At 49.8% G+C, this 26087-nt stretch overlaps 8 protein-coding genes across 8 annotated transcripts; 4 read left to right on the top strand and 4 right to left on the bottom strand.

Moving 5' to 3' along the window:
• The first annotated feature begins 306 nt into the window (after window positions 1-306).
• FOBCDRAFT_178738 (uncharacterized protein) lies at window positions 307-7941 on the top strand. Its single transcript, XM_059608547.1, has 5 exons — window positions 307-4799; window positions 4937-5005; window positions 5218-5232; window positions 5751-6299; window positions 6353-7941. The coding sequence occupies exons 1-5, from the start codon at window positions 764-766 to the stop codon at window positions 7783-7785; spliced, it is 6102 nt and encodes a 2033-aa protein (XP_059464443.1). The 5' UTR covers window positions 307-763; the 3' UTR covers window positions 7786-7941.
• On the bottom strand, window positions 7942-13175 carry FOBCDRAFT_218022 (putative death-receptor fusion protein-domain-containing protein). The gene is made up of 7 exons (XM_031176393.3): window positions 12915-13175; window positions 12008-12855; window positions 10739-11960; window positions 10445-10691; window positions 9517-10351; window positions 8790-9463; window positions 7942-8734 (listed from the first exon to the last, which is right to left on the bottom strand). The coding sequence occupies exons 1-7, from the start codon at window positions 13007-13009 to the stop codon at window positions 8006-8008; spliced, it is 4650 nt and encodes a 1549-aa protein (XP_031047526.2). The 5' UTR covers window positions 13010-13175; the 3' UTR covers window positions 7942-8005.
• Window positions 13176-13292: 117 nt separating this feature from the next.
• Window positions 13293-14295, top strand: FOBCDRAFT_157099 (ribosomal protein L1-like protein). The gene is made up of 3 exons (XM_031176391.3): window positions 13293-13413; window positions 13501-13678; window positions 13733-14295. The coding sequence occupies exons 1-3, from the start codon at window positions 13395-13397 to the stop codon at window positions 14187-14189; spliced, it is 654 nt and encodes a 217-aa protein (XP_031047524.1). The 5' UTR covers window positions 13293-13394; the 3' UTR covers window positions 14190-14295.
• Window positions 14296-14686: 391 nt separating this feature from the next.
• Window positions 14687-16755, bottom strand: FOBCDRAFT_22599 (Alg9-like mannosyltransferase family-domain-containing protein). Its single transcript, XM_031176388.3, has 4 exons — window positions 16487-16755; window positions 15973-16358; window positions 15781-15908; window positions 14687-15721 (listed from the first exon to the last, which is right to left on the bottom strand). Exons 1-4 carry the CDS (start codon window positions 16593-16595, stop codon window positions 14791-14793), a joined length of 1554 nt encoding a protein of 517 aa, XP_031047521.2. The 5' UTR covers window positions 16596-16755; the 3' UTR covers window positions 14687-14790.
• A 3110-nt stretch (window positions 16756-19865) lies between these two features.
• Window positions 19866-20982, top strand: FOBCDRAFT_22564 (Skp1 family, dimerization domain-containing protein). Its single transcript, XM_031176385.3, has 4 exons — window positions 19866-20191; window positions 20250-20347; window positions 20402-20572; window positions 20629-20982. The coding sequence occupies exons 1-4, from the start codon at window positions 20125-20127 to the stop codon at window positions 20803-20805; spliced, it is 513 nt and encodes a 170-aa protein (XP_031047518.1). The 5' UTR covers window positions 19866-20124; the 3' UTR covers window positions 20806-20982.
• Window positions 20983-21551: 569 nt separating this feature from the next.
• On the bottom strand, window positions 21552-22227 carry FOBCDRAFT_22584 (ribosomal protein L39e). Its single transcript, XM_031176384.2, has 3 exons — window positions 22108-22227; window positions 21825-21925; window positions 21552-21733 (listed from the first exon to the last, which is right to left on the bottom strand). The coding sequence occupies exons 1-3, from the start codon at window positions 22111-22113 to the stop codon at window positions 21685-21687; spliced, it is 156 nt and encodes a 51-aa protein (XP_031047517.1). The 5' UTR covers window positions 22114-22227; the 3' UTR covers window positions 21552-21684.
• A 644-nt stretch (window positions 22228-22871) lies between these two features.
• On the top strand, window positions 22872-24385 carry FOBCDRAFT_218006 (ADP-ribosylation factor family-domain-containing protein). The gene is made up of 5 exons (XM_031176383.3): window positions 22872-23324; window positions 23389-23427; window positions 23480-23563; window positions 23626-23949; window positions 24006-24385. Exons 1-5 carry the CDS (start codon window positions 23250-23252, stop codon window positions 24024-24026), a joined length of 543 nt encoding a protein of 180 aa, XP_031047516.1. The 5' UTR covers window positions 22872-23249; the 3' UTR covers window positions 24027-24385.
• Window positions 24368-25807, bottom strand: FOBCDRAFT_258431 (ketopantoate reductase PanE/ApbA-domain-containing protein). The gene is made up of 3 exons (XM_031176382.3): window positions 25553-25807; window positions 24858-25504; window positions 24368-24715 (listed from the first exon to the last, which is right to left on the bottom strand). The coding sequence occupies exons 1-3, from the start codon at window positions 25740-25742 to the stop codon at window positions 24560-24562; spliced, it is 993 nt and encodes a 330-aa protein (XP_031047515.2). The 5' UTR covers window positions 25743-25807; the 3' UTR covers window positions 24368-24559.
• Between the last annotated feature and the right edge of the window lie 280 nt (window positions 25808-26087).

Here is a 26087-nt window from a genome sequence, read left to right as displayed (position 1 = left end):
AGGAAATCAGAATGTCAGGTCTAACGGCTGGTAGGCCCAACCATTAAAATTGAAAGATAGCGGTGGCACGGCGGCTAGGGGATCGATCTTGAGGGTCATCATGGGTAACGCATCATATCGCGACGTCCGGCCTGAAGATTGTTGTTATTTGAGTAGAGTCGGCGTTAGCTGGCTGCAAGGCTTGTCCCTGATTGGGCACATATAGTCATGAGCAGGCATTACACGCCGGGTCAACGAAATACTAGTCGTTTGCATGGCCATTGTTCTGAGTTGAAGTGAAATAATTTGATGTACTCCGTATCACCCAACTGAAAACAGAGGGGGCGGATGAAAAGAGCCTCTCCATCCGGGGGGAGAATATCCATAAATCAGGGGGAAACTCACATTATACTTTACGATTTCATGAAATAAGGCTTACTAGCATTGTATGATATCGTATTATTGATCACCGCGTATTTGAACGATATTAGCTCCATGCCCCATTCCGGTGTTTCTGGTCACTGTGGGGGTCCGCGGACCTTAGGTACCTACCTAGGTAGGTAGGTACCCAGCATGGATGTGCTACGTCAATACAAGCTTACATGGGCTGCACCTAGGATACCTGGAAATGACCTATCAACGAACACATCTTGTCAACATCATTCCATCTCAAAATCACCGTCATATAGTTTTCCCTTTCTCCCGTCTCTGCGCTACAGAGGGACCTCAGCTCAGTGTCAACTGAAGCTGTCGTCAGGCGCTTAAACATAATTATCTTCTTATAATGCCTGTAGACTCCCCTCCACCAGCGGCCAACCAGGCTGGCCGCGCCATCCCCGTCGGCCTCAACGAAGCAGCACTCGATTCCCCGACTTTTCGTGTAACCGCTGCAAACTTTGGCGACCAAGTCGATGCTATAGAAAAATGGCTCAACGGATATGCTCAGTCGACGTCGAAACTACTGCACGATATCCTCGCCCTCGAAGAGACGATTAATACCTTTCTCGTGAAGACGATGCCCTCGGCGGCTGACGGCGTTGTCGACAATGATTATACATTTTTAGCTTTGAAGAGGGTGGGCGATGGATGGCGAGAGTATTGGATTCAGATGATAAGTACAATGAAGAAGATGGAAGGTCTAGTTGTCGACCCTATTCGGCAGTTCATCGTTGGCGATCTCAGGAACTTCAAGGAGTGCAGGAGGGCCATGGAGCAGGCGCAGCGAACGTTTGACTCTACGCTCGCTCGATACGTCAGTCAGTCAAAGACAAAGGAGCCCTCAGCTCTGCGCGAAGATGCCTTTGCTGTTTTTGAGACCCGAAAGGCATACCTCAAGGCCTCGATGGATTACTGCCAGCTTGCACCGCAGCTGCGCTTTAGTATGGATAAGTTGCTTGTCAAAATATGCAGTGAGCGTTGGAGCCAGCTGCGGCGTGCCAAAGAAGCAGCAATCGACACTACACGCTGGAATCAGGAAATGGAGCGCATTCAGGGTTGGTCGAATGAAATGGGAGCGTCTGAGATGGTTTTCAGGCGAGAGTTGCAGTCTGCCAGGAGAGAGATTGGAGAAAATGCGCTCGCAGGATTCAAGCCATCCCGTGAGCTCGAGGACTACAGCACTTCAACCGTTCCTTTCCTCGGCACTCGTGGCCCCATCACTGTTCGTCTTGAGGAAGGTGCCACAGTTGTCTCTGAAAAGCAAGGATGGCTGTTCCTGCGGGTGCTCTCAGGGAAGCCAGCAAGACATACGTGGATCAGGAGATGGTACTATTGCCGTGATGGCATCTTTGGTTGGCTGATACCAGGGCCTCTGGGAGTTCTTCAGGGTGACGAGATTGGAGTTCTGCTTTGTAATGCAAAGCCGGCTGTGGCTGAAGACAGACGCTTCTGCTTCGAGGTCAAGACCAAGAGCCAGACAATCCTGCTCCAGGCAGAGACTCAGGGCGAGCTGACCGAGTGGTTGGAGGTTTTTGAGGTTACCAAGAAGCGGGCTTTTGAAACCAGCATGAACAGAACTAGTGCTTCTCTTCCCGGGTCCGTTGATCCTGCGTTTTCCATCTCTCCCCCCAGTATTCCCGAGTTCTCTGCCAAGGCCCTCGACGCACAGATCGGTATCTACGATGAATCAAGCCCTAGTATTGACCGAACAAACACATTGCCTATTCCAGGACCAGACGGTAACCTCAGTACACGACAGAGCTTTGACGTTAACGGCAGCATCTCTCGTCGTACCATCACTGCTCTGGGTCGAGACCTGGCTCGAGAGGAGGGCGAGAGTGGCCGTGAGCATGCTGCCAGAATCATCCAAAAACTCGACCTACATCGCAAAGCAACCTTTGGCACCCAAGGCCCCGAAGCTGGACAGGGAGGTTCAGCTTCCACGACTGGACTGGCTAGCATGATGGCTACTAGCCACACGCTACCGCCAGGATTTCCAGGGTCTGTTGGAAGCACAACAAATTTCAGACAGACGCCTAGCATGCTGCCATCAGTTGACACACAGGTTGGCACTTTGGCTCCAGCAACCCTGGCCAAGCCACCCTCGATGACTGGATTGAGTCGTATTGCAGTCCTGACAGCAGGAGAACGCCAACCTGTAGGTAACAATAGGAAGCTCCCTGCGTCTGTGGTTGCGAACTACTGGGGAACAAGTCTCTGGGGTGCAATGAACGCACCGCCACAACCCGTCCTTCCCAGACTCGATGAGGATGACCCTATTGGTGTTGTCGTTCCTGGAAGCACCGTAGGACAAGGTGTTCAGCGGAAGGACGGTGGCGAATACTTCCCCCGAAACTATCCCCCAGAGTTGAGAGCGCAACACGCACAGTTTCGACTCCTTTTCCCAGATGCGCCATTGGAGGAGAAGCTGGTGCTTGTCTTCCGGGCCGCCTGGACTGGGTCTCCTGAGCGAGGGCCCGGCAAGCCAGACATGGCGGGCGATGGCCGTATATACGTTACACCCGACAATATGTATTTCTACGGACAACAAATAGGACTCGTAACGGCCTACAGTATCAGCCTTGATATCATCAGTGAAGTAACGGCAGCGCCAGGCAGGGACTGCGACTTCATTTTCCTGCATCTGAATGAAAACGCCAACGAAACAGGATATACCAGGATCACTATCAAAGTCTTCTTGGAGGACCTTGGTCTACTCCACACTCGTCTCAACCTATTAATCGATGACATCCAGGCTGAGGAGCCCATGGATGTTGAGGCGATCATCACCACCTTGATCAATCTCGAAATGGAAGACTATGACCGCCCAAGTCCCAGTGTCGAAAGCTGGGAGGAGGTCTCGGCAAACACGCCCATGGATGACGGTACTTCGATGGGGCGGCCCGTTGCTCGGCGTATGGAGTTCAGCCCTCCGCTTCGTCTTTCGAAATCGAGGACTCGACATAACCATAAACTTCACTTGCCAGCTCGACCTGTCATTTATGAACCAGAGGGCATGAAGGAGATGGCGGCTGAGCGACACTTTGAAATTAGTGCCAAGTCCTGCTTCCACGTTTTGTTCGGTGACAAGAGTTTCGTATTCCCAAAGCTGTACTTTGAACGACGTGCTCAGCAGATCGCTCAAGGACCCTGGGTTCTAGTTGATCAAGGCAGGATGAGACGTGACTTCCAGTTCAAGGTTGACTACAAAGATGTCTTGGGTCGGTCCAAAACGGCCGATGTTAACGACTACCAGATCATCGATGTCTTCAGCGATCACGTTACGTACGTGGTGACTCATGTCAAGACGGCGTGGCATCTGCCTCACTCAAGCTGGTTCAAGGTTGTGACCAAGATTGTCATAACGCATGTAGCCAAGTCCAAGTGCAAACTAGCCATCTACACAAAAACGGATTGGTCGAAAAACCCAGCGCTCTCCAAAAACCTGATTGACCGCCAAGCCATTCACGATGCTGCAAGTGACGCTGAAGAGTTGGCCGAGGTTGCTACGGATCAAGTTCGAAAGCTTGGAACTCGCAGCCGAACAAACAGAGCAATTCAGGTGTACGGTCAGATTGGGCAACAGACAGAGGTGGTGGTCTTCTCGCCTGCTGCAACAGATTCAACAAAGAAGCAGGCCATCAAGCCTCGAACCCTGACGACGATGGTGTTTGAGACGATTCGGTCCCTGGGAGAGAGTGCAGTATCGTCACTCATCATGTGGGCTATCGCTGTGCTGCGCAACTTGTTCAACTTGATTACAGCTCAGTGGATCATCCTTGCGCTTCTCGCATTCAGCACACTGACAAATCTCCTACTAACGTCGAACGAGACTTCGACGTGGTGGAGAGAGCGAAGAGCAGCAGGATTCATGCAAAACATCGGAATTCGACCCAACTCCATGATGAGCAAGGCCATATACTTTGCGGATCTGGATGCAGCATCGGGGACTAATCAAGGGTTGTCTTTTCCCGAAAACAGCACATGCTTCTCGACCTTCAAGGATCTACTGGATACGACAGATATGGATGCGCCCTGGGAGGATGCCGGTGCTAGTTTGGCTACACCTACTAGTCGTGCTACAGCCCGTCGACTTCGACGGACTCGACAACGGCTAGGATCGTACCGACATGACTTGTTAGTAGCCATGAGGGTTGTCAACAGCATTGAGCGAGAGATGCTACAGTCAGAATGGGAGAATTGGTTGGTAGATGAAAAGTTCCTCTGTGATGAACTGGATACTATGCTTCAGCAGCAGGGCGACGCAAAGGGGCAGAAGAAAGGGGCAGAAGCCGGCAAGGGGTCACAGAAGGTCATGGAGCCTATACCAGCTAAGAGACGGCAGGCCCTCGAGCAGTGGCGGGATACTTACTGCGGGAGCTGTAAGCAGGACTATCAGGTTGCGATGAAGGATCGGAAGTTGTCGATTGTGTAATACACTAGAAAGAGCATACTTTGTTATTGGGTAGGGCGCCCTAAGTAAGTTTCCTTGGTAGCTAGCTATACATATATGTGTAAGCAAGCACTTGCGAGGTGAATAGAACTCTCGGGCTCGCCCTCGCCTGGCGAATTTCATCTGTCATCATACGTACGTAGGCGGAGCGGACTCTGTCACAAATTCCGAGAAGCAGTGCTTTAACATGGGCAGCAGCTTGACTAATCGGGAGTAGGATATTCTGGAATTGATTATGCATAATTCTAGTCGTTTTCGTTTATACGGAGAACCAAGGATGCAGCGGGGTCTGTTTGCCTTATCACAGCTGACAGTGCCTTGTCCTACTTTAATTATCTATGAAATAGCCACCTCTCGGAAATGTAAGAGATTGAGATTACCTTAGTACTTTGTATATTCATGAGCTACCTTGGTAACTCGATGCCGTGCTCCCGATGCTGCGAGGGGACATTGTCGTGGATGACTAAGCTGTGAGGGTATTGAGGTGGTGTAGGTGAGGGGCTAGGCTTGGCCACTGAAGGTTACCTACTACCTATAGTGGAGGTTAGGTTAGTGACGTCAATCGCGGGAATGACGGCAGTTGATCATGGCCCATAGCGGCCGAGAGAATAAAAAAGGTTCTTGGTATGATTCCGACTGCTATTTCTAGCGTTGGTTGGTCGTTGGTCTTCTTGGCTTTATCTCATCTTGTTCTACTTCTGACGTCTTCATCTTTGAAACTTAGCGACTTTTTGGACTTTCCTTGTTTTATCTCGTAAGCAGGTACGAGGCTCATATTTTGCTAGATACTAGATACTCCTACTCTCACACCTACTCTGATCACTAACTAAATCCAATCCATCCGCCGTTAATCTCCATACCTATCTATCCACTCGGCCAGCAGCTATGGGGGTAAATCACCACGAACCTCTAGGGGCTATGGGCCCTGTTGAGTGGGAACAGGTGCCCCAAGACGACCTTGAAGAGTTCCTAGCCGATGTTCTTTCCGAGACGCAGACCGTAGTCGAATCTATTCCAGCGCCAGCCAAGAAGGACGCTTCAAGCTCTGCAGGACGAGCTCGATCCAAGACGGAGTCAGCGGCTTCAGCTCCCGATATCAAACGTGCTCTGACCCTGCGACAGAAAGCTGAAGCCATCGGCCAGGCACAAGATCTGCAGAAGGAGTGGAAGGAGATTAAAGTCAGCGCGAAAGAGAATCCTCTCGGGATCAACGTCTATAAGCTGAGCGCCAAAGATGGACGCGGCGCATGGTTTGCTCGCCGGAGTGTACACGAAGGGCTGTCCTTTGACGACTGGAAGAAGGGTCTTTCTGTTGAGTTTTCGGAGACGATGAAGGTCCAAGGTGCTCCTGGAAGTGGCAATATCCGTGGTATCGGTGCCGACAAGCGCGTGGAGGACAAGCAGATTGGTGATCATGGCCAACTGCAAGGTACGCCGAATCATGCCATCACTACCAAAACATCTTTAGCTGACCACCAATAGTCTTTCAACTTTCTGCCCAGTTCCCTGGTCCGACCGCCCCGCGAGACTTTGTGACTCTTCTTCTGACTTCCGAGACCTCCGTGAAACCCGCCCAAGGATCCCGGCCCCTCCGACAGTACATGATAGTCTCAAAACCTTGCGAGCACCCCGAGTGTCCTCCCCGCCAGGGCATTATCCGTGGCTACTACGAATCAGTCGAAGTAATTCGTGAAGTCCCAGTCGACAACTTTGCCTCTAAGAGATCCCTGTCGTCGGCCGATCTCCTGAATCGAGACGAGGGGAGGATAGCAAGCCCAAAACCTGGCAGCGAGGGCCACGGTTCAATGCCACTCGACGAACCTGCCACGGCTGTCGAATGGCTCATGGTGACTCGTAGTGACCCTGGCGGCAGCGTCCCGCGCTTTCTTATCGAGAAGGGGACACCACCAGGCATCGTGGGTGATGCTGGCAAGTTCCTTAAGTGGGTGACGTCGAAGGCTATGCATGGATTTGCTGAGCCGGAAGAGACTGGCGAAGCAAATAAGACTACTGACGTCACTGAAGCATCCATAACGAACGATGCAAAGTCCACGGCTCCACCGAACCCTACTGCTAATCTTGAAAACACCAAGGCTGAAACTGCCATGTCTCCAAACCAAGACGACCCTTTCCCGGGCAGTAATGGGCTGTATGGTGTCATAGCTGGTGCTATAGGGGCTGCCAGTTCCTATATTCCTACAAGCCTGCTCAAGACCTGGGGAACTGGTTCTGATTTCGTGTCCACTGATGGGAGTGTGTCCGACACTCACGCGATTGCTGAGGAGCAACATGATGACGATAGCGACACCTCCTCCATCCGAAGCTTTGCGTCAGCCCTTGAGAAGAGTGTGACTGCCGAGAACAAATCCCCCGATAGTCTTGTTGAGTCCCAATCGGAGACTTCCCGCTCCAACCCGCAGCAATCACAGCAGTCACTAGCCGATAAGGAACTCAAGAAGCTCGAACAAAAGAAGAAAAAGCTTGATGAGAAGATGGCTCGTCTTGAGGAGCGGCGACAGAGCAAGCTTCTTGGGGACAAGGAGAAGGACGCTGCTACACTGGCCAAGTTGCGTGAGAAGCATGAAAAGGAGGTGGCTAAGCAGGAAGAGAAGTATCGCCGCGAGATGCGCAAGCTCGAGGAGAAACGTGAGCGGGACCAGCGTAAGGCTGAAGAGCGACGTCGCAAAGCAGCCGAGCAGGAAGAGAAGAACAACCTCTCACTTGAACTTGAGCGCGTTCGTGCAGAGCGAGATGTTGCTCGTCGTCAGATCGAGCTCCTTGAAGGACAGGTTGGCGAGTTGCAGGCACAGAATACGATGCTTGTCCGCAAGCTTGGTAAGAACGGGCTGCTGGACAGTCCAGGTTCTCCATCACCGTCCATTAAGAGCATTCAAAGAGCCCACACAGAAGTTTGAGATACCATGTTGGAAAGTATTGACTTAGTCAGGAGAGGAAAGGGGGGGAGTTGCTCATAAAAACTACTATTATTCACATACCGCACACGTGTTACGGCCGTTATTCTACTGCAAGGCGTCAGGGGAGCTCGTTTTTCAATAAATCATATATAGCATTAAATCATTACTTTTCTCTTTTCTTGTTTTACTTGCAGGCTTATCTCTTTGTTTGTGAAGTTTCCTAGAAAGACTGTAACAAAAGACCTGACATATGTCCCAGGCCGTCTTGCACAACACTGCCTGACTTGTTGATCCTCTCACAGAGACCAGAATCAGGCTGTTTTCTTGCTATCGCTGCCGAAGCACGAACAACCCGTGATAAGATGGCGAAGACCTCAGGTTTTGACGCATAGCCAAGAGGTCCGTCTTCTTGTCTCGCGAGATTCTGCATTGCTTCTAACCCGGCACTGGTCCATGTCGTAAGTGAGTCGAGAGAAGGGTCATTAGACTCCCATGTCAGGTTCTCGTAGAGACCAATCCAGCGCTGTGTCTCTCTGACCTCATCCACGAACAAGTTCTGCTTCTCAATGACAAAGAGTGAATCATCAAACTTCATTGCCTCCTGCAGCTGGTCCTGAATAGAGACCGCGTTGTTCTTGGGGGTTGGGTACCGAGAGTCACCCATGATGCGACGCACAACGACCTGGCGGAACGTTGGGCTACCAGCGTAGTGCTGGGCTAGCCATAAGAGAAGACGATTTGCCGCTTCGATAGGTACAAGAGCTTTACCTAGAATGCTCTGGACTGTTGCGGATCCCACGTCTCGAATATCGTCGTCGTCATCGTTGAGGGAGTCATAGAGAGCGAGGATAGCTGCAAGGTGTTCTTCTTGAGTCCATGGTTGGCCCACCTCAATGATGGAAAAGAATGAGCAGAGTGATTCGACTGTAGCGAGACGAGTATCAAAATCCTGCAAAGGTTTTAGTGGTCAAAGATCGTATATCACTGGCTTCCCCTTCACTCACCTTGTCATCCAGACCGGCATCGGCCATCATATGTCCCCAGTTCTTGATTCCCTCTGGGGTGACAACCTGTGCTCTACAGAGGATGGCGATGATACAGCCACTGATTCTGATTACCGCGTTGGCAAGAGCTGGGTTGATAGAACTCAGTGGCAGGCTGCTCCAAACCTCCAGAAGCAGATCCGGTGAAACGAGGCTGATATTTCCACTCTTTAGAACCTGGTCCAGGATCTCTGTGAGGTTCTGCAGAGCAATAACACGAGGCTCAACGGGTCCAATCTTGACACAAACATCGCGGTACAGGTTGCAGAACTTGCCCACGTCCTGCTCTGAGAGGCGAGAAATGTCCCAAAGCCTAGGAACTGTCTCAAGGCCAGCCACTATCGTGTTGACGCCCATGGTCTTGCTCAGGAATAAGGTGTTGAGGTTTTCGATGGGGCCGCTACCCTCGGCGATGGAGTGGACTTCGTGGATTACCCTCTGTGCCCTGAGTAGAGCCCCCTCTCGGTTGTTGGAGGTAGGGAATTCGAGTTGGATAGGATCAATTGACCCGGGCCTGGGGAGTGCTCGTACAAGATTTGCGACCTCAAGATACGCGGCAGGAATCTCAGGTGAGTCCAAGGCCTGGATTTCGCGCCAGTACTCAATGAGAAAACCGGAGAGCTTGGGGATGTCGTCTGTATAGTACGTGTTAGCGGATTTTCTAATTTGTCGATGCAGTCTTTCTCACGTTGCAACTGCTCAGGCATAACCTCGCTCAACCGATCAACGATATACTTTAGTGCCAGCAGAACGCCATGGACATGGTTCTGAACATTCCCGATTTGAGAGTGAACAGACTCAGCGGCAATACTGGTGATAGTATCGAGCCATTTAGCGTGCAGGAGACACGAGCATAGAGTTCGGGCTGCAATCTCGCGGACGTGCCACACCGGGCTGGCTAGATACTTTGCGATATGTATCTGAAGCTCTTCACGAAGTACCTCGGGGGGACCGGCTCTTCGAATGATGTCAAGGGCTGGGAAGACTGACTCGGCCGCAGCTGAACTGGCAGCAATGGACGCCATCATCTGGTGGCCTGACTTCAGAAGGTGGAGGAGAGTCCTTGGAAGGGAAGGGTATCGGTGGTAGGCGATCCGGTTGGCTTTACCATCCCAGCCTGCTTCCATGAGTGCTTTGCTCTGATGGGATCCAAAGAGACAGTCAATGAGACTTCGGAGTAGAATCAAGCCGCAGTTACGGATGGCCCATAGTTCAGACTTGAGGCCATTGGCTGCCAGCTCGAGGCACTGCGGTAAGAATTTCTCAGACTTGTTGCCCATGGCTGTCAAGTAGGAGCTCTTGAAGATATCCTTCAGGCAATTATAAGCATGGACCTGGGGCAGATTCGAACCGTCTGTCTCAGTGACGCGGGCTTCTTGGCTGGCGATCTCCATGAGCTTGTTCATAACTTGTTCAAAGGAAGGATTAGGTGCATTGGCGGATAAGACGCCTGTCATCATGGCAGGGATACCGGCAGATCGCCGAGTGGTCGATACCTGAGCGTTGATGGCTTCTAACGTGCCCTACTTTTGGTCAGTTCCTAACCTTCTATTCCATATCTTGTAGAGTATACGTTTTGAAAATGTAGTGACTCAGCAGGTAGATAGTTAACTTACCGCATACCACTGCTCAAGAAGAGTAGTACCACCCTCAGCGCCAGCTTTAGCTTGGTCTAGGTGCTTAACAAGTTGGCAGCATGTAGAGAAAGTAAGGGCGACGGTCGTAAAAGCGCCGCGGTGTCTTAGACTGGCTAGTTGGGTAAAGGATAAGTTCCCTATTCTTTCATAAGCTTCCTTTGACGGGCAGATTCTGCCTTGGCGGGAGTGTTGCTTGATAGAGAGGATAATGATGCGCATAAGATTGCTACTCTTTTTAGTTGAAGCAATACTCAAAGTCATTGATCGACTTACCTGGCTTCATGTACAGATCGGAAGCTGTAGCTCAACACATCTTTGGTGTCAAGTCCATCAACCTCTTCTAGCTCCTGGGGCAAATGGCCTTCAGGCGAGTCATCACAGAGAATGTCGCGGACTGCTGCCCAGACTCTTTCGCAGCAAGTGACCAGAGCGTCTTGCAGAGCCTGTACGGACTGTAACTCGCCTTCAGAAAACTGAAGCTCTGAAACCACCTGCCACATGTAGCACAGGGAAGCAAAATCACCGTGCAGCGGCGCATCTAGAACCGCTCTGCCGAGATCCTTCTCTGCGACTACTAGCCTCGCTTCCAGGCCTCCTATCAGCTTTGAAAGAAGTGCGACTCGATGTTGCTCATTTTCAGAGAGCCTATACAGTAGCTGAGATACTCTAGCGACACCGTCTGAATGATCAGCTCGAGCAGTCTTGCGAGCAAGCTCTTCAGTCCGTCTCAGAAGTTCTGTAAGCTCTTCAGTGGGATTTAGTTTGCCTTGCCGGGCCATCAGGTAGAAGTTCCTGTACCGGCTATCCGAAAAGATCCATCTGAGTACCGTGGCAGCATGACTTCGAATGTCATCAAAGGGATCCATGATCAAGTCAGACAAAGCTCGGAGCCATGAGCTGCCAAACTGATCAAAGAATAGTGTCTGGTCATCTGCAGTCTCCCACGTTTTGGACTTTTCTCCTTCCATTCGAAGAATGAAAGTGACGGCCTTGAGAGAAGCACTATGTCGCTGATAAGAAGCAGTAGGTGTTAACTCACTACACAAGAAGCCAATGTACCAGTATAGGAACTTCTCGTGATACTCCAAGCAGTGCACCAGCTGAGCTTCGGGGAGAGATATAAGGTTGGTCCGATAAAGGATATGTTGCTCCTGGACCTGGCCTGGCTGTTGCTTTTGCTTACGGGCGGCGGCTCTTGGGATGCTCTTCTTGAGCACGAAGATGGCACCCCTGACCCTTCTGAACATGTCTCGAACCTTTCCGGCTACTTCATTTCTGAACTTGGCATCTGAATCGGCAAAGTATGTGGCGAGATGCTTGCGGAGTAGGTCAAGGGCTGTGGATGAATATGGCCTTGTCGTTGATGGAGAGCTCATGAGTAGTGAAAGTGCGAGAGAGCGAACTTCGTGAGATGGATGGGCCAGGACACTCTCTAGAACCTTCTCGTCGAGCACAATCGATGAGTCGCTATCGGCAGATTTATCATCGCCGAGTGCTGTTGCAAATTAGCAGGCATTAGGATATGTTCATTTGGTGCCTTACCTGGCTCTTCTACTAAGCCAACCTTCTTGCCGATCTCTAACGCTGCCAGCTGTAGCAGAGCCGGGAGATTGATGTCTATCTCATGACCTGCAGAGACAGCCTCATGTTCATTCATTCTCTTCAAGAAACCCAGGGCTTCAGACTTATCCGCCTTGAACAGAGGGAGGAAGATGTAGTTTTTGATTGGTTCTAGAATGGATGGCTCCTCGTTTATGGCCTCGAGCAGCCATCTGTGCCAAGTCTCAATGCTCAACTGTCCTGAAGTTTCTCGTTGGTCTTGGCTTCTAAGACCGCGGTACACGCAGACAATAAACCTTCCAGCAGTAGGGCAGACAAAGTGAAGCGTCATCCAATGGAACAATTCAAATATGAAAGACTTCCAGACTTCCAAGGGGTTTTTTGATGTGTCCTTTTGTTGAAGAGTGACATAGCTGGACCGTATCTCATCCAGGGTGACAATGTCCTTGGCAAGGAGATGGTCCAATGCCTTTATAGCAGATTTGGCCAGCGGTTTTGATGATTTCCCAGTCACAATCGAGACAAGATTGTCCAAGATGGTAGACTTGGTTTCTTGGCCAGCTTTCTCATCCGGATTCCTCCTGATGAGCTGAGGGAGCAGGTCGAGAACCAGTTTCATTGACCGATGGTTGTCTGACTCGTTCCATTCAACATAAAAATTGAAGAGTTGTATAGTAACATCCCTAGAATAGGCCCAGAGTTTGAGACTCTGTGACTGCGATTTTGACGACTGCTCAACAAAACCGCAGAGTTTCACGCATGAGTTGCCTGAAGCACCTCTTGGCTGAGAAGCACTTTCGAGGAGTCTTGTGAATATCGATTGGGCCCAACTACAGATAAAGTTTCTTTAGGATATTTACATGAGAACGAAATCGGAGGAATTGCGCACCTTGACTGTTCTTCACTTGACTGTTCCTCGACCCATTTAGAGATGTGATTCGAGTTGGCGATTAAGTCGTCAACCTGTTGAGCCGTGTCTTTCATCTTGATGGGTTTTGAAGAGCGTGGATACGACGACTTATAATTTCGACGTCGAATTTCAGACAAAGACAATTACCAAGGAAACTGGCCGGTACTTAACTTGGTTCATAAATCTACCACGCCTCGAAGCCGTCGTCAAAGCTTGATCTCTTCGACAACCTAAAGTGCCATAGGTTAGGTAGGTACTTACCTTCGGTACAACTTCGATGAGATATCACGTGAAGGATCCCGTGAGAAAATTTTGCCCTGGAAGGTGCCCCACCTTCTGTCGGGGCGCACTTTCTAATTTTGCACCAAAAATCAACTGCGCTCAGAATTTCTGATTTCCTAACCCAACTCGCCCTGACCACCATTAGATTATACAGCTATCTATTGGGAGACTGTCAAGATGTCGAAGATCACAGTCGGTACGATATATCCCGGAGGAGACTGAACTCACACGAGGAGTTACAGTACAATAATAAGACACCGCAAGAATGCTAACGGCGATGCAGCTAATGTCCGGACGCAAGTCGGAGAGCTCTTGGAGTACTCCAACGAGACCAAGAAGCGTAACTTCCTTGAGACTGTTGAGCTTCAGATCGGCCTGAAGAACTATGACCCTCAGCGTGACAAGCGTTTCTCTGGCACCATCCGCCTGCCCTCCATCCCCCGACCCAACATGTCCATCTGGTACGGCCGAAGAATCGACAGAGCCAAGAGAATTGGAGGCTAACAAATTGACAGCATTCTCGGTGACCAGCACGATATCGATCGTGCCAAGCACGGTGGTGTTGACGCCATGTCCGCTGATGACTTGAAGAAGCTCAACAAGAACAAGAAGCTCATCAAGAAGCTTGCCCGCAAGTACGACGCCTTCGTTGCCTCCGAGGCCCTCATCAAGCAGATCCCCCGTCTCTTGGGTCCTGGTCTGTCCAAGGCCGGCAAGTTCCCCACTCCCGTCTCTCACGCCGACGACCTGACTGGCCGCATCAACGAGGTCAAGTCCACCATCAAGTTCCAGCTCAAGAAGGTTCTCTGCATGGGTGTCGCCGTCGGCAACGTCGAGATGACCCAGGAGCAGCTCGTCGCCAACATTATGCTGGCCATCAACTACCTCGTCTCTCTTCTCAAGAAGGGCTGGCAGAACGTTGGAAGCCTTACCATCAAGGCTTCCATGTCTCCCCCCAAGCGCCTGTACTAAGCGTGTTTCTTTAGCCTCTGCCTGAGATGGCTTGGCAATCGTGTTCACTGAAATGTGGACTGCAGCTTAGACTAGGATGGCAGGAAAAATAAACACAATGAGACAAATGTGCTTTTCAAACGTGAATGTCAACTCACCCATCAAAAACCTGGATGAATATGTACAATGGAGATGGTGGAGAGTAATTAGACTCCAAGTTAACCTATCATTGTCTGCATCGCCAAGCTCAATGTTTTGCAGGGCAACACCATGAATGCCAGGATTACAACTATCGCCGGTTGCAAATTTACGGCACTACGGGCCCTATGGGACTATCAATGACGTGACTGGCTTTCTTTAAGTCAACTCAATTTCCAGTTCATTAGCTGCGAGGTGATGTGAGCAGGGTTTCTTCCAAGCGAAGCGAATTGGTGGGGCGGGGCGGAAGGAATCAGCTTTTCGAATGAAAGATGATTACAATTACCACAGGTGGAATCATGGAAACCGAACTTTTAATGACCTTATCCCATAAAGCCGAGAAAATTGGATCGTCATTAATGATTTCTATTTCATACGCGACAAAGAAAATTCGACAAAGCAGTCATGCCCCCCTTTTTTTTCTCTAATTTGGGCAGCTTTTTGTTACTCTCCAGGCGACGAGGCCCCGTCGCCCAATAACCCTGGCCAGGGTGTCCCAAACGCCGTCGTCGCCAAAATCCAGATCATCCAGGTTCAAGTGTTTCCTGTAACGCCATACCTCTCTAAATCGTAGCCCCTCTAAGCCCTTGTTGGACAGGTACGGATCTAACCATGTCGCTGATGCCGGGGCGATCAGATATGTACCGTTCTTCTCCTTCAGATACTCCTGGTTTCGTCTGTCGGCGGGAGTGTCGCATGTGGCGAGTCCGTAGAGTTGCTCAAGTAGCACCTCACCCTTGAGACCCATAACGTCTCGCGTGGTCAAGAACTCATTCTTGCCATTAAGAAGCCAGATTGGCGGTGTATATGTCTTCCACCAGATAGCTTGGGTGGCATCTGGTTGCTGACTCAGGAAGACCTGTCCCGGCACCACACCTCCCTGATGGTAGATACCCATCAACGAGCCGAGGACGAGGTTAAACCCGATCCAAACTGTCGTAAAGCCGTAGAGTATTGTTTGGTTTCGGGGCATGCGAATTGACGAAAGAAATAGTGGTACCGTTGGGAGCAAGAATCTCGCCTCCTGATGTTGAAACGCCGATAGTACCACCAAACCAGACACTGCCGACCAGAGTCGGATTGACAGTTTGGGTCTGATTATCAACAAAGCTGCAGCTGGGCCCAGCAGCAACGGCAAATTCCCCACCAAATGCTGGTACCAAGGATGAAGGCCATGCTGCGCCAGGTTCTCGGTTGCTGAGTTATACTTGAAGTTGTTCAGAGGGGTGACTACAGGTTTATGGATCAGGTCGGTCCATGTGATGGGACCTGGCAGGTAAAACGCGGTGTCCAGACCGATGGCAATGACAGTTGTCAGTGCCGCAGCTAACGTCAAGTATACGAGAGACGTAGGCCTGTGGATGTGTTAGCTTGTTCATGCATTTCCGCGCCAAGCGCAAATAGGGTGACTCACCTCTTCCAGAACACAGGGAGCAGTCGAAGCCCAGGAACAACAAGAAATGCTGGAAACGTGATTCGATTGAATACACCGAATACTCCAACTATTCCAAGCACTGTGGCAGATAAAACGCATGACCGCTGCTATGTGTCGAATTTGAAGTCAGCTGATAGTCTTATCAGTGGTAATGGTGTGCAAGTAACGTACCCGTGGATCAGCGACTCGCTGGATCAGAACGAGACTCCACGCAACAACGAGCGTCTCTACCGAGTTGGAGAACGTGTGCGTCTGATAGGTCCAGGTCACGTAGGACGAGGCGACGAGGAGAACGGCAACACGGCGATGCTTCGGTGACGGGATCAACTCATGCAACGCCCAATCTTCAAGAACAAAGCTGATGACAAACATGAGAACGCGCAGAGTCCAGAAAACCGCAATAGGTGGGATCTCTCCGTCTTTGCCGTTACCGATCCATAGCCACCGCAAGAGGAGCATAGGAAGACCATAGACGGGCCATAGTGGGAAAACACTACGGATAGGGTTCTCGCTTGTAAATTCCCAAGTGTGTCGAACGGGATAACTAAAAATTTGGCCTGGCGCGAATTAGCAGCTGGACTCGTAGTGGCAGTCTGCATGAACAGAGAGGGCATCAAAGTGCATCATCTGGACATGCAGGCATTTCAACATGAGAGCAACTGGGAGCTGGCGCAGAAGAACATACCAGCTATGACCTCGGGCCCTTGGAAGTTCTCGTCCGGGTGTAAATAACTGGGTGATAGCGCAAACCACAGCCTTATGAGGACGAGCGTGAGATATGTGCGTCGCCACATAGTTGATCTTAGCTGCTGTGAATCGGGAGAGCAATCATGAGCTTAGTTTCGGGGGGGAAAGGCATCGAATGTCCGCATAAACAAAGACCGAATGTGAGCGCTTCGACTCGATGCGCTCCTATAGCTGGCGCTCCAGTGTCGCAATCGCAAAGTGGGGGAAGTAGAGAAAAGTGTCAATATTTCGCCGGTCGCAGGAGATTCGAGCTAAGCAGAGTAAATCCGGATCGTTATGCGCCGCTGATATGTACGTCGTATGCTGTTGGAAGAGTTTCGAGTCGTGGAGGTGGAAAGGGAAGATGGAAGGTTTATGATGGTCTATTATTAGATCGACGAATATGCGAGACACTCCCCTAGGTCAGGAAAGAATTTATAGGAAGAGAAGAGACAAGGAACCATAACAAGAATGGAAGAGGAAATGCGAGAATGATGTATGTATGGGTAGGTGGTGCAGGTGAAGGTGAAGCAAGGTATGGAGGTCATGTTCCGTTGAGAGTGAGTGACACCCACCCCCCACCAGAGACAGACAGATCCATGAGATATGGATTTATTCGCCCACTGAGTTCAACAACAGGACATTGATGGATTGGACTGGCTCAAAGCGAGGGGCCACTTCATGGATCAAGGATCAGCAACCAAATCTCATCAGGATTGATCAGCACAGAAGCTCGACTCGACTCGTCTCGAGAGCCCAAGCTATTAATGGACAGGGCCCAAGGGGAAACATTTCAAGCCCAGGGGGAGCGCCAGCTTACAACGTGGCCAGTGGGAGACGACGCCGTGATCCGGGATTGGCGGCACTAGCTGGATCCCAAGGCTAGGCTAGGGGAAGGGACTGACGATGATGAGGTCGGGTGGGTGGGCATTTGGAAAAGGTCCACTGCGTCCGCTAGAAGCTTTTTTCTTTTAGGGGCTTGGGCTCCCTAGACTGACAAGACGGGACAGGGGGAGGCGATTTCTGGGGGAGGTTTGACAGACAGACGGACGAGCAGGCCTCCTGAAGCTCCGATCCAATATAATAATATCATTCTGATTGGGCTCTTGGATCCATCCATGCTTGGTGACCTATGGCTGGGACAAGTGATTTATCAAGACATTCTTGTAATCCTATATCCTGGAACAAAATCAAGCTACCACGGTAACCTAAACGCCAGAATGATACCACGACGAGCGAGCGGCTCTGTTGATGGATGGATGGATGGATGGACCTGGAGCTTCAATTCTAGGTATCCTGGCCAGCGCTAGGCCCATTGCAATCAATGATCTAATCATCGTGGCCGCTGATACGCCAGCTTCCAGCTGGACAATTACCACGAAGATGGTAATCTTGGAATTGAATCGGATAGCAATTAGTTAGTGGACAATTAATCAATGGCATGACCTGTTTTTTCTCACAGGCCTCCATGTCAACACGTGTTGGGTGGTGTCCTGTCTTCTACGTAGTACTCCCGTTCCACGAGTGACTCAACAGAGGGCAAAGAAAGTCGCATGATTGCAATGATATACCGTTGCAAGACAATGTCCATGCATTGCTGGCTGCCGGAAGCGAGCTCGAGTACGGATACTGCCGCGGGTCTGCAGAATGCCTTCACAGGCTGTCAATCCAGGATTCGTGTACAAGATCATCCTACCGATGAGTTGGACCCTTCATGTACATTTGGGGGTTTCATCAACTGTTGTTTATCTGGTGGGATGAGGGGAAAGGTGGGTTCAATGGCTGTGTTATGCATGCCACTAATGTCTTGAATGTGGTTTTATCTGTATATCGATGAGACATCACCGCCTTTGTTGCACGATGTTGAGAGCAACATCAACATCCCACTTGCAATACCGCCTCTATTCTTTGTGATGCTCCGCATGTCGAACCTGATGGTCTTTGCTGTTTATCGCGGAATGGACACGGACCGTATACAAACACTGCCTGACCATGCTTGCGTTAACAGGCAAGCAACGAACAGTGTAGACCAATATAGCCCTTTCAGCACTGAAGATGGTTGAGAATCTTGCACGACCTTCTCATGATTTGTTGATCCACCTGAGCAACATGATCATGATTGTTCTCCTTTGCGGTGTTCGACTCAACAAAAGAAGCTTTGGGATGGCCAGACGCCACGAAGTTAAGGGATGACAAGGCTGGTTCCAATGGGTAGTTGCTTTCGCACTGACGGTGTCTTGAAGCCATTTGCCAACTCTTCTCTCCCTTGCCAATGTTTGAGAATCATTAATGGTGCGTCCCCTCGTGACGATTCCATACTTACTTATCGCTGCAGTGTCTTCATCGTCTCGAGTTTGTTCATAGCACGGACAAGCATTGTGGCCTCAAATATATTCTGAGGTGCCTTGGGGAGTAGCTTGATACGCCGTCCGTGCCATTACTAGCCGTGGACAAAAGAATGCAATGAGCTCGATCACACATATCTACCTGGGTAGGTAGGTAGTGTCTTAGAGCTCGGTGAAAGAAAGAAAGAAAGAAAGATAAAGAATTGATTTGAATGTTCTGGCAGAATTCAGATGCGAACAAGCTCTGTGACTTGTAGTTATGAGTGTCCATTCAGGTGGCTTATTTGGAGTTGGAAAATAAGTGCAGTTTGCGTTTGGATGCTTAGACCTGGTATTAATGCGCCCTAGAATACATAGTAATACCGTGAATGAAGTATGTTTTCATTTCCCTCGTTTCTGCGTGTGTGTTTTGATTAAGTTTCGATCAAGAAGCAAATAATAGAAGTTCCCTAGAAGCTTAAATAATAGCAATGCGTACTTGGGTGTGAACAAAGCATTTATTGGTAGGACAAGTACTATCTCGCACTTTGGTCATATTAAACATTCAAATAATTATCTTCCTTTGTCCACTGACGATATGATAGTTCTCGAGCCGCCAATGAAACTCGCTCGCGCCTCGCAGGTTCGTGCCAACCATGACCTCTAACTTCAGGTTGCCGTCTGACTCTTTGTTAGGTAGTCTTTGAGGTTATTCCAGGTTCTCAAGGCAGCAGCAGCGCAGGTCCACTTCACTTCCTGTAAAACTTAGTACTTTGAGATTCACTGATATAAAAGGCTCGATTCCTCCCACCGAATTTGATTCCTCTACTCTCACAATCATCACAATCATCACAACCACTCTCGAAGACCACCAGTGTCAAGATCATTTCTTCATACTCAACACTCCTCTTCGGAATCCATTACTCCCCATCAACATCATCAACCCGCTTATCTTATCTGACTAAGCCCCATCTAAAAGAAAGGGTCTGATTCACAGCCCTGCCTCTAGGTACGTACGCGCTCACGTCGCTGGTTGAAGCACAAGGCACCCACCTCAGCCTACCTTTTACCCCGCCACAGTGATTGGTTTGTTGGTCGGCTGGTTTAGTACCTAGCCTCCGCTACCTACTTGCCTAGGTACCTAGCTGACTCCTCCAACTTCCATCATCACCCAAAAACAATCACGAATCCTCTCTTCACTTTCTCTCTGCAACCGGCAAATCTCTTACTCACATCACCAGTCACTCTAGCACGAACCACAAACATACCCAATATGTCCGAATCTACCTCTACACAGAAGGTCTGGCTGGCCTCCAATGACAGCGCCACCATCGAAGTCGGTAAGTTAAAGAGACACTCTGCGACGGTCTTGCTCATATTCCTAACTAACATCAACAGACCGCGTTGTTGCCGAACGATCCATGTTGATCAAGAACATGTTGGAAGACATCGGTGATGAGGGCATCAATGCTGAAAACCCTATTCCTATCCCCAACGTAAGTACTTCCATCAGTACTTGACTTTTTCGCGACTGACATGTAATTCTTTAGGTGAACGAGGCCGTTCTTCGCAAGGTGATTGAGTGGTGCGACCACCACCGCAACGACCCCCTCCAGGCACAGGATGATGATTCCGACGCTCGCAAGAAGACCACCGATATCGAAGAGTGGGACCAAAAGTTCATGCAGGTCGATCAGGAGATGCTGTTTGAAATCATCCTCGTACGTCCACCCATTCCTATTCATCAAATCATTGGAAAACTAACACTTCACGGCAGGCATCCAACTACCTCGACATCAAGCCTCTTCTTGATGTCGGCTGCAAGACTGTTGCAAACATGATCAAGGGCAAGTCTCCCGAAGAGATCCGCAAGACTTTCAACATTACGAACGACTTCACTCCCGAGGAGGAGGAGCAGATCCGCCGTGAGAATGAGTGGGCTGAGGATCGTTAAGCTCCCGTTTGTGTATTATTAGGGATAGAGGTTGCGGGGAGGTATCAGTCGGACTATGGCATGGATCGATCCTTGGGTCATGGGTCGCAGGAAACTTTCCTGTCAAGCCCTCTCAATCCAGGATCGAATGAATCTTGATGAGTCACAGGGGTCGCATTTGGCGTTAAAGTTTGGTTTTCCGGGTTGCTTGGGCCAGTGTTTTGGCACGCTAGGAGCACAAATAGGATTGCTTATGGTAACATGATATTGTCCAAGGCAGGCTCTCTACGGGATGTAGCTCGTCTGGCAGTATTTGAACACGGGCTTCAAATCGTACCCTTGAACGCACCGATAGAGAGTCATTTCGACTTAGCTTAGGACTTCAATTCATGATTGCCATTAAATCTGGGGTTATCAAGACGTTCAGTTACGCAGTGGTCAGTTCGAGGTCTGTGATGAATGCGTTGGTGAAGGTGAGGTTTGGGGCGTGATTCGTTCATTTGACTACTTGAAGACTTGCATAACAGCATAGAGTCCGCTGGTAATAAAGACGGCACACAAGAGCAAACATTTGCGTTGTCGTCGTTCACAGGCGAGGTAGACTGCATCCATGTAGTTCAGGCCCGTTTTCTTTTTTGGGGCATCAAAGTCTTTGCATTCCTTTTTCCCTATGACCGTCCGTGACATGCAGTAACCGCAATAATCGATAAACCAGGCAACCGGCCCATCGCCCCCGTGCGCACGCGCAGTGCAGTGCAGACGCGGCCCCGTAGTTCAATTCACGCCACAACAATATCGTTCCTCCCCTTTTCCGTTCACATCAATCATCGTGATACCATGCCCAAGAGAGAAAAGTCGGGTGCTGGGCTCGGGGGCGGGTAACAGTTGAGGACCATCGGTTTAGATACCGATGCGGGTCTTGCGCCAATGCCTTCGCTTAGCGTTGTAGCTGTTCAGGAATGTTAGCCAAGGGTTACTCTGCTCGCGGGCGGACTGGTAGAGTCGTGAAATCGTCGTCTCGAAGGGGGACTCAAACGCACCGGATGGTGTTACCAGTTCGGAGGCGAATCCATTGAGGCACAGGGCGGTTCTGCTTCTGGGCCTTGGCAAGCTTCTGCTTGGTTCGGAAAGACTTGTGGCTCTGTGTGAAAAGGAATGATTAGCGATCCGGTGTCATGGGAGCAGAGCCCTCGAGAGATCGCGACTCATTCATCATCGACGGTGACGTGGCGGGAGTTATATTCATTCGATGCAGAATTCCATCGTCGATGATGAGGAGAGCGAGAGCGTGCTTCCGAGGGCGAAAGGTAGGGGCTGTCATACCGGCATGGTGACGGCGTTGATGGTCGAGTCGGTCAGTCGTTGCCAAATGGTGATAGAGTATCGAAATGCAGTACACTTGTTTCGAGGAATTTCGCTTCTAGGGTTAGGTTTTCACCCTCGATTCTGTGGGCGGCTGCTTAGTGGGGCATAGTGAGGTTGGTGCCTGAGGTTACGGTGTGAGTGAAACGGGATGGTGGATGGTGCTGAGGTAAGCACTTTTGAGCTCGGCTCGTGACTCTTTAGCTGGAGCTCATGACAAAATTACACAGTAGCTCTGAAGGGTTTCAAGGCAGGCAGTGACTCGTTCAAGTAAGTGGGATCTCGTGAGTTGTCCACCTGAGGAAATTTTGTATCTTTTGTGAGAAGCATGATAACAACCAATTAATCGATCTGACTGATGTACAAGCTCTTGAGGTATATGTGGCTGCACAGATAATTCTCTTGAATAGGCGCCTATTAATGAAAACGCCTCTGTCTCAGGAGGTTCCAGAGCACAAGACATTGTAGATTCCAAGTAGCGGGAGCATCTCCAGGTTGCTAGGTCCACAGGGGTCACTATATGTTGAAGTGGCTCGATGTACCAACCGCTGATCGGTAAGTCATATTGATTACAAGACTTGATACATTTTCAATTCAAAGTTCGATGACTACCTATAGAGACTTGAAGGCCATGCACTGCCACATATCAACATCATCATATTACCTGGCGAATGGCTTACACCACAGACAGTCAAGAGACTCTTGTCTTGCAGGGGCTCAAGGCTGAGGTGGTTCGGGTTATTTTGTCAGGCGCTTGGACCAACCCAACGCCGCCAAAAAGAGCAACTTGTCCATGAGAGGCCGAGATGCATTAACTTAAAGGTCCAGAAAAGGGGACCTCTAAATTACGTATCCCGTACTTTCTGTTCTACTTCACTGACTAAACACAAGTTGCACTTGTTGCCACGACATACGATAAACGAGCTTAATCCGTGTCCGGCACTTGACAGCCTAAACCGCCTCTTTTGCATCGTCCTCTCCTTTGTCCAGGCGCCAGTGCAAGACGATACCTACCTCCCTATCTAAACGATCCAAGTCGCAGAGCAGAACCAATAGCAGCACAAGATAAATAGGAGCTTCGAAGCCGTCGCAAGTTGTTTATCATGGGAAACTCAATGTCATGGTTCTCCAACCTATTGTTTGCGAAAAAGGAGATCAGAATATTGATTCTCGGTCTGGTAGGATGACGTCTATCCGACTATCGATCGTCTGGCCCGAGACGCTAACAAGGCGGTATCATAGGATAACGCTGGAAAGACAACATTGCTGTACCGACTCAAGGTTTGAATCTCCAGATATATACGCGCATGGTACATGCTAACCGCCGCTCAAGGTTGGCGAAGTTGTCACAACGATACCTACAATTGGCTTCAATGTCGAATCTGTCACATATAAAAACCTAAACTTTAACGTCTGGGTACGATCTCGACTTCTTCTGATCTCGAAACGAGCCGGAAATACTAATACAGGCGACCGCAGGATCTCGGCGGCCAAACAAGCATCCGACCTTACTGGCGGTGCTACTACGCCAACACAGCAGCTGTCATCTTTGTTGTGGACTCGACCGATATCGAGCGATTACACACCGCTTCAGAGGAGCTCTCGGCTATGCTGAACGAGGAGGAACTAAAGGATGCGGCCCTGCTGGTCTTTGCCAACAAGCAGGATCAACCAGGAGCCAAGGGCGCAGGTGAGATTTCAGAGGCATTGCGTCTGGGTGAGCTCCGCGACCGCAACTGGAGTATCATGGCCTGCTCAGCGGTCGATGGCAGCGGTGTGAATGAGGGCATGGATTGGCTTGTGGTGAGTTCTGCTATAATCCCGTACAACTGTTGAGGTGCTAATACCTGCGTTTCCAGCAAACTGTCAACCAGGACTGAGCTCGATGACGATTTCTTCTTCAGCCCCGGTTTGGCATTGTACAACAGACGAAATGAAATTATAGTACCACTTCCCGGTTCCATCACACCTTGGTAGACAGCGACCATAAGGGACAAGGGAAAGAAACGGATGGAGCAGACATCGGCGTCTTGGAAGAGAGAAGGTTTTTTCACTAAGAGATGAAAGGAATGAACAGCATGGGCGCGTTTCTCGAGGGAGGATATATGATAGTATAACTTTATAATGCTACAATCCGGGTCCGATTGAGTCCTGGCTATGATTCTCATGGATTTCTTGCAAGATTTTATTCGCGGGATATTTGATCCTGATACGAGGTGCGAACGATGTGACGGCTAGTGACTGAGGTACGACAGTCTTTGTAGAGGATACTAGTTACTAGAATAGTTTGATTCGGTGTCTTAGGAAGTGCCAGGTTCTTAAAAGCTGACACGAGTCGGACTCACACCAGAGCTATCCTTCTGACCAGCTCCAAGAAAACTTCTCATTTCGAACTACTGATGAATATTCTACGTCATTTCATCTCCGAGATAATCTTCTTGCTGTGAAGTTTCCACTGATAGCTACTTGCTAGAGAGTAGTGGTTCTGAAGAATCGGAGTTGGTACTTGACGTGCCTGGGCAGCTCTAAGTGGTTCACCAAGGAGGTTTTCAACCTCAATGTATTGTTCCTGAGGGAGTGTCAGCACGATGTTTTCGTCTGAATAAGGAAAGCTGACAACATATGGACCATGGCTATGGTGTGTTTGTAGGGATGAGTTGAAAGGGGGGGGATCATGAGCTGCTGAGTAGACATAGACTGAGAACACTGACCTTTCTAACATCTATCAACATACTCGGTGATACATGAGCATCAATAGGTTCGGTCACAATCGTTGCTTCTATCATCTCATCTGTAAGCTCCTGTCCATAAGCTGCAGCTGCGGCTTGTATTTCTTTCATGCCAGGCCGTATAACCTCGTCGACGAGGCCAGGACAAAGCTGCATATCACCAGTGTCTAGTCTTGTCAGAGCACCAACTGGATTGTAAACAGCATTATAGAGGAGCTTCTTCCATCGAGAGAAGGTGACGTTATCATCGTAGTGGCAAGTGCAGCGTCCTCCAGCATTGAAGCGTGCTACAAGATCCTTTGCTCGCTCAGCAGCGTTGCCAAAGTCTTCAAAGGGGCCAATACGCAGCTCATCGTGCAGATTGTGTTCGATGGTGCCAGATTTGGGCTCTGAGGAGCCACACATACTGATACCAGAGAGAATGACATTATCCGGAAATGCCTCTTGGACAGGAACTTGAATGTTAAGTCCATTCTGAAGGAGCAAGATGGTGGTGTATCCGGGAGTAACGGCAGGGCGTATAATATCAGCCACCGGAGTAGAGATAACTGGTATATTCTTGGTGGCACAGACAACGTAGTCAAAGGGTGAGATGCCGGACTTGGAGACATCAGGAATAGATGGTAGGACTGTATCAAGGTCAGTTGATGGATGATGTGAGATTCGAAGTAACTTACTCTCAGTTGGCCTAAAGCCACGAATTTGACCATGATCTACAGAATTGATGGTGAATCCTCGCTCTTTGACTATTTGATAGCTTGAGCGCAGCACAGCTGTAACCTCAGCCCGGCCTCCGAACTCGAGGTTGAGGGCTGCTATACAGCCAATTCCCCCGCAGCCGACGAGTAGGATTCTTGCCTTATCCATTGTGACTCTCTGATGTTGTCATCAATACTGAAAGAAAAGTTCAACCCAGAAGTATTGAGTTCCAGTATATCATGGTTGTCGAGAGGGCGCACATGCTGTATGCGGGGCCGGCTACGGACCGGTATCTAAGGCATTTGACATGATTGGGCGACTACACAAAACGCATAAGAATAGTGATAAGCAGCAGTATGTGGTTATACAGTTCAGTATAATATAGCTAAGATAAGTGCTGCTTGCAGAGCATTTAAAGAACGTCTGATTGGGAGATTGTCCAGATTGTGTGCCTGTGTCTGTGAAACGTTGACATCGGATGGAATGCGATTATTTTGTCTTGCCCGGTTGATT

Source organism: Fusarium oxysporum, chromosome III (genome assembly GCF_013085055.1).
Source record: "Fusarium oxysporum Fo47 chromosome III, complete sequence".
NCBI lineage: Eukaryota > Fungi > Ascomycota > Sordariomycetes > Hypocreales > Nectriaceae > Fusarium > Fusarium oxysporum.
This window is presented reverse-complemented; position numbering and strand designations above follow the sequence as displayed.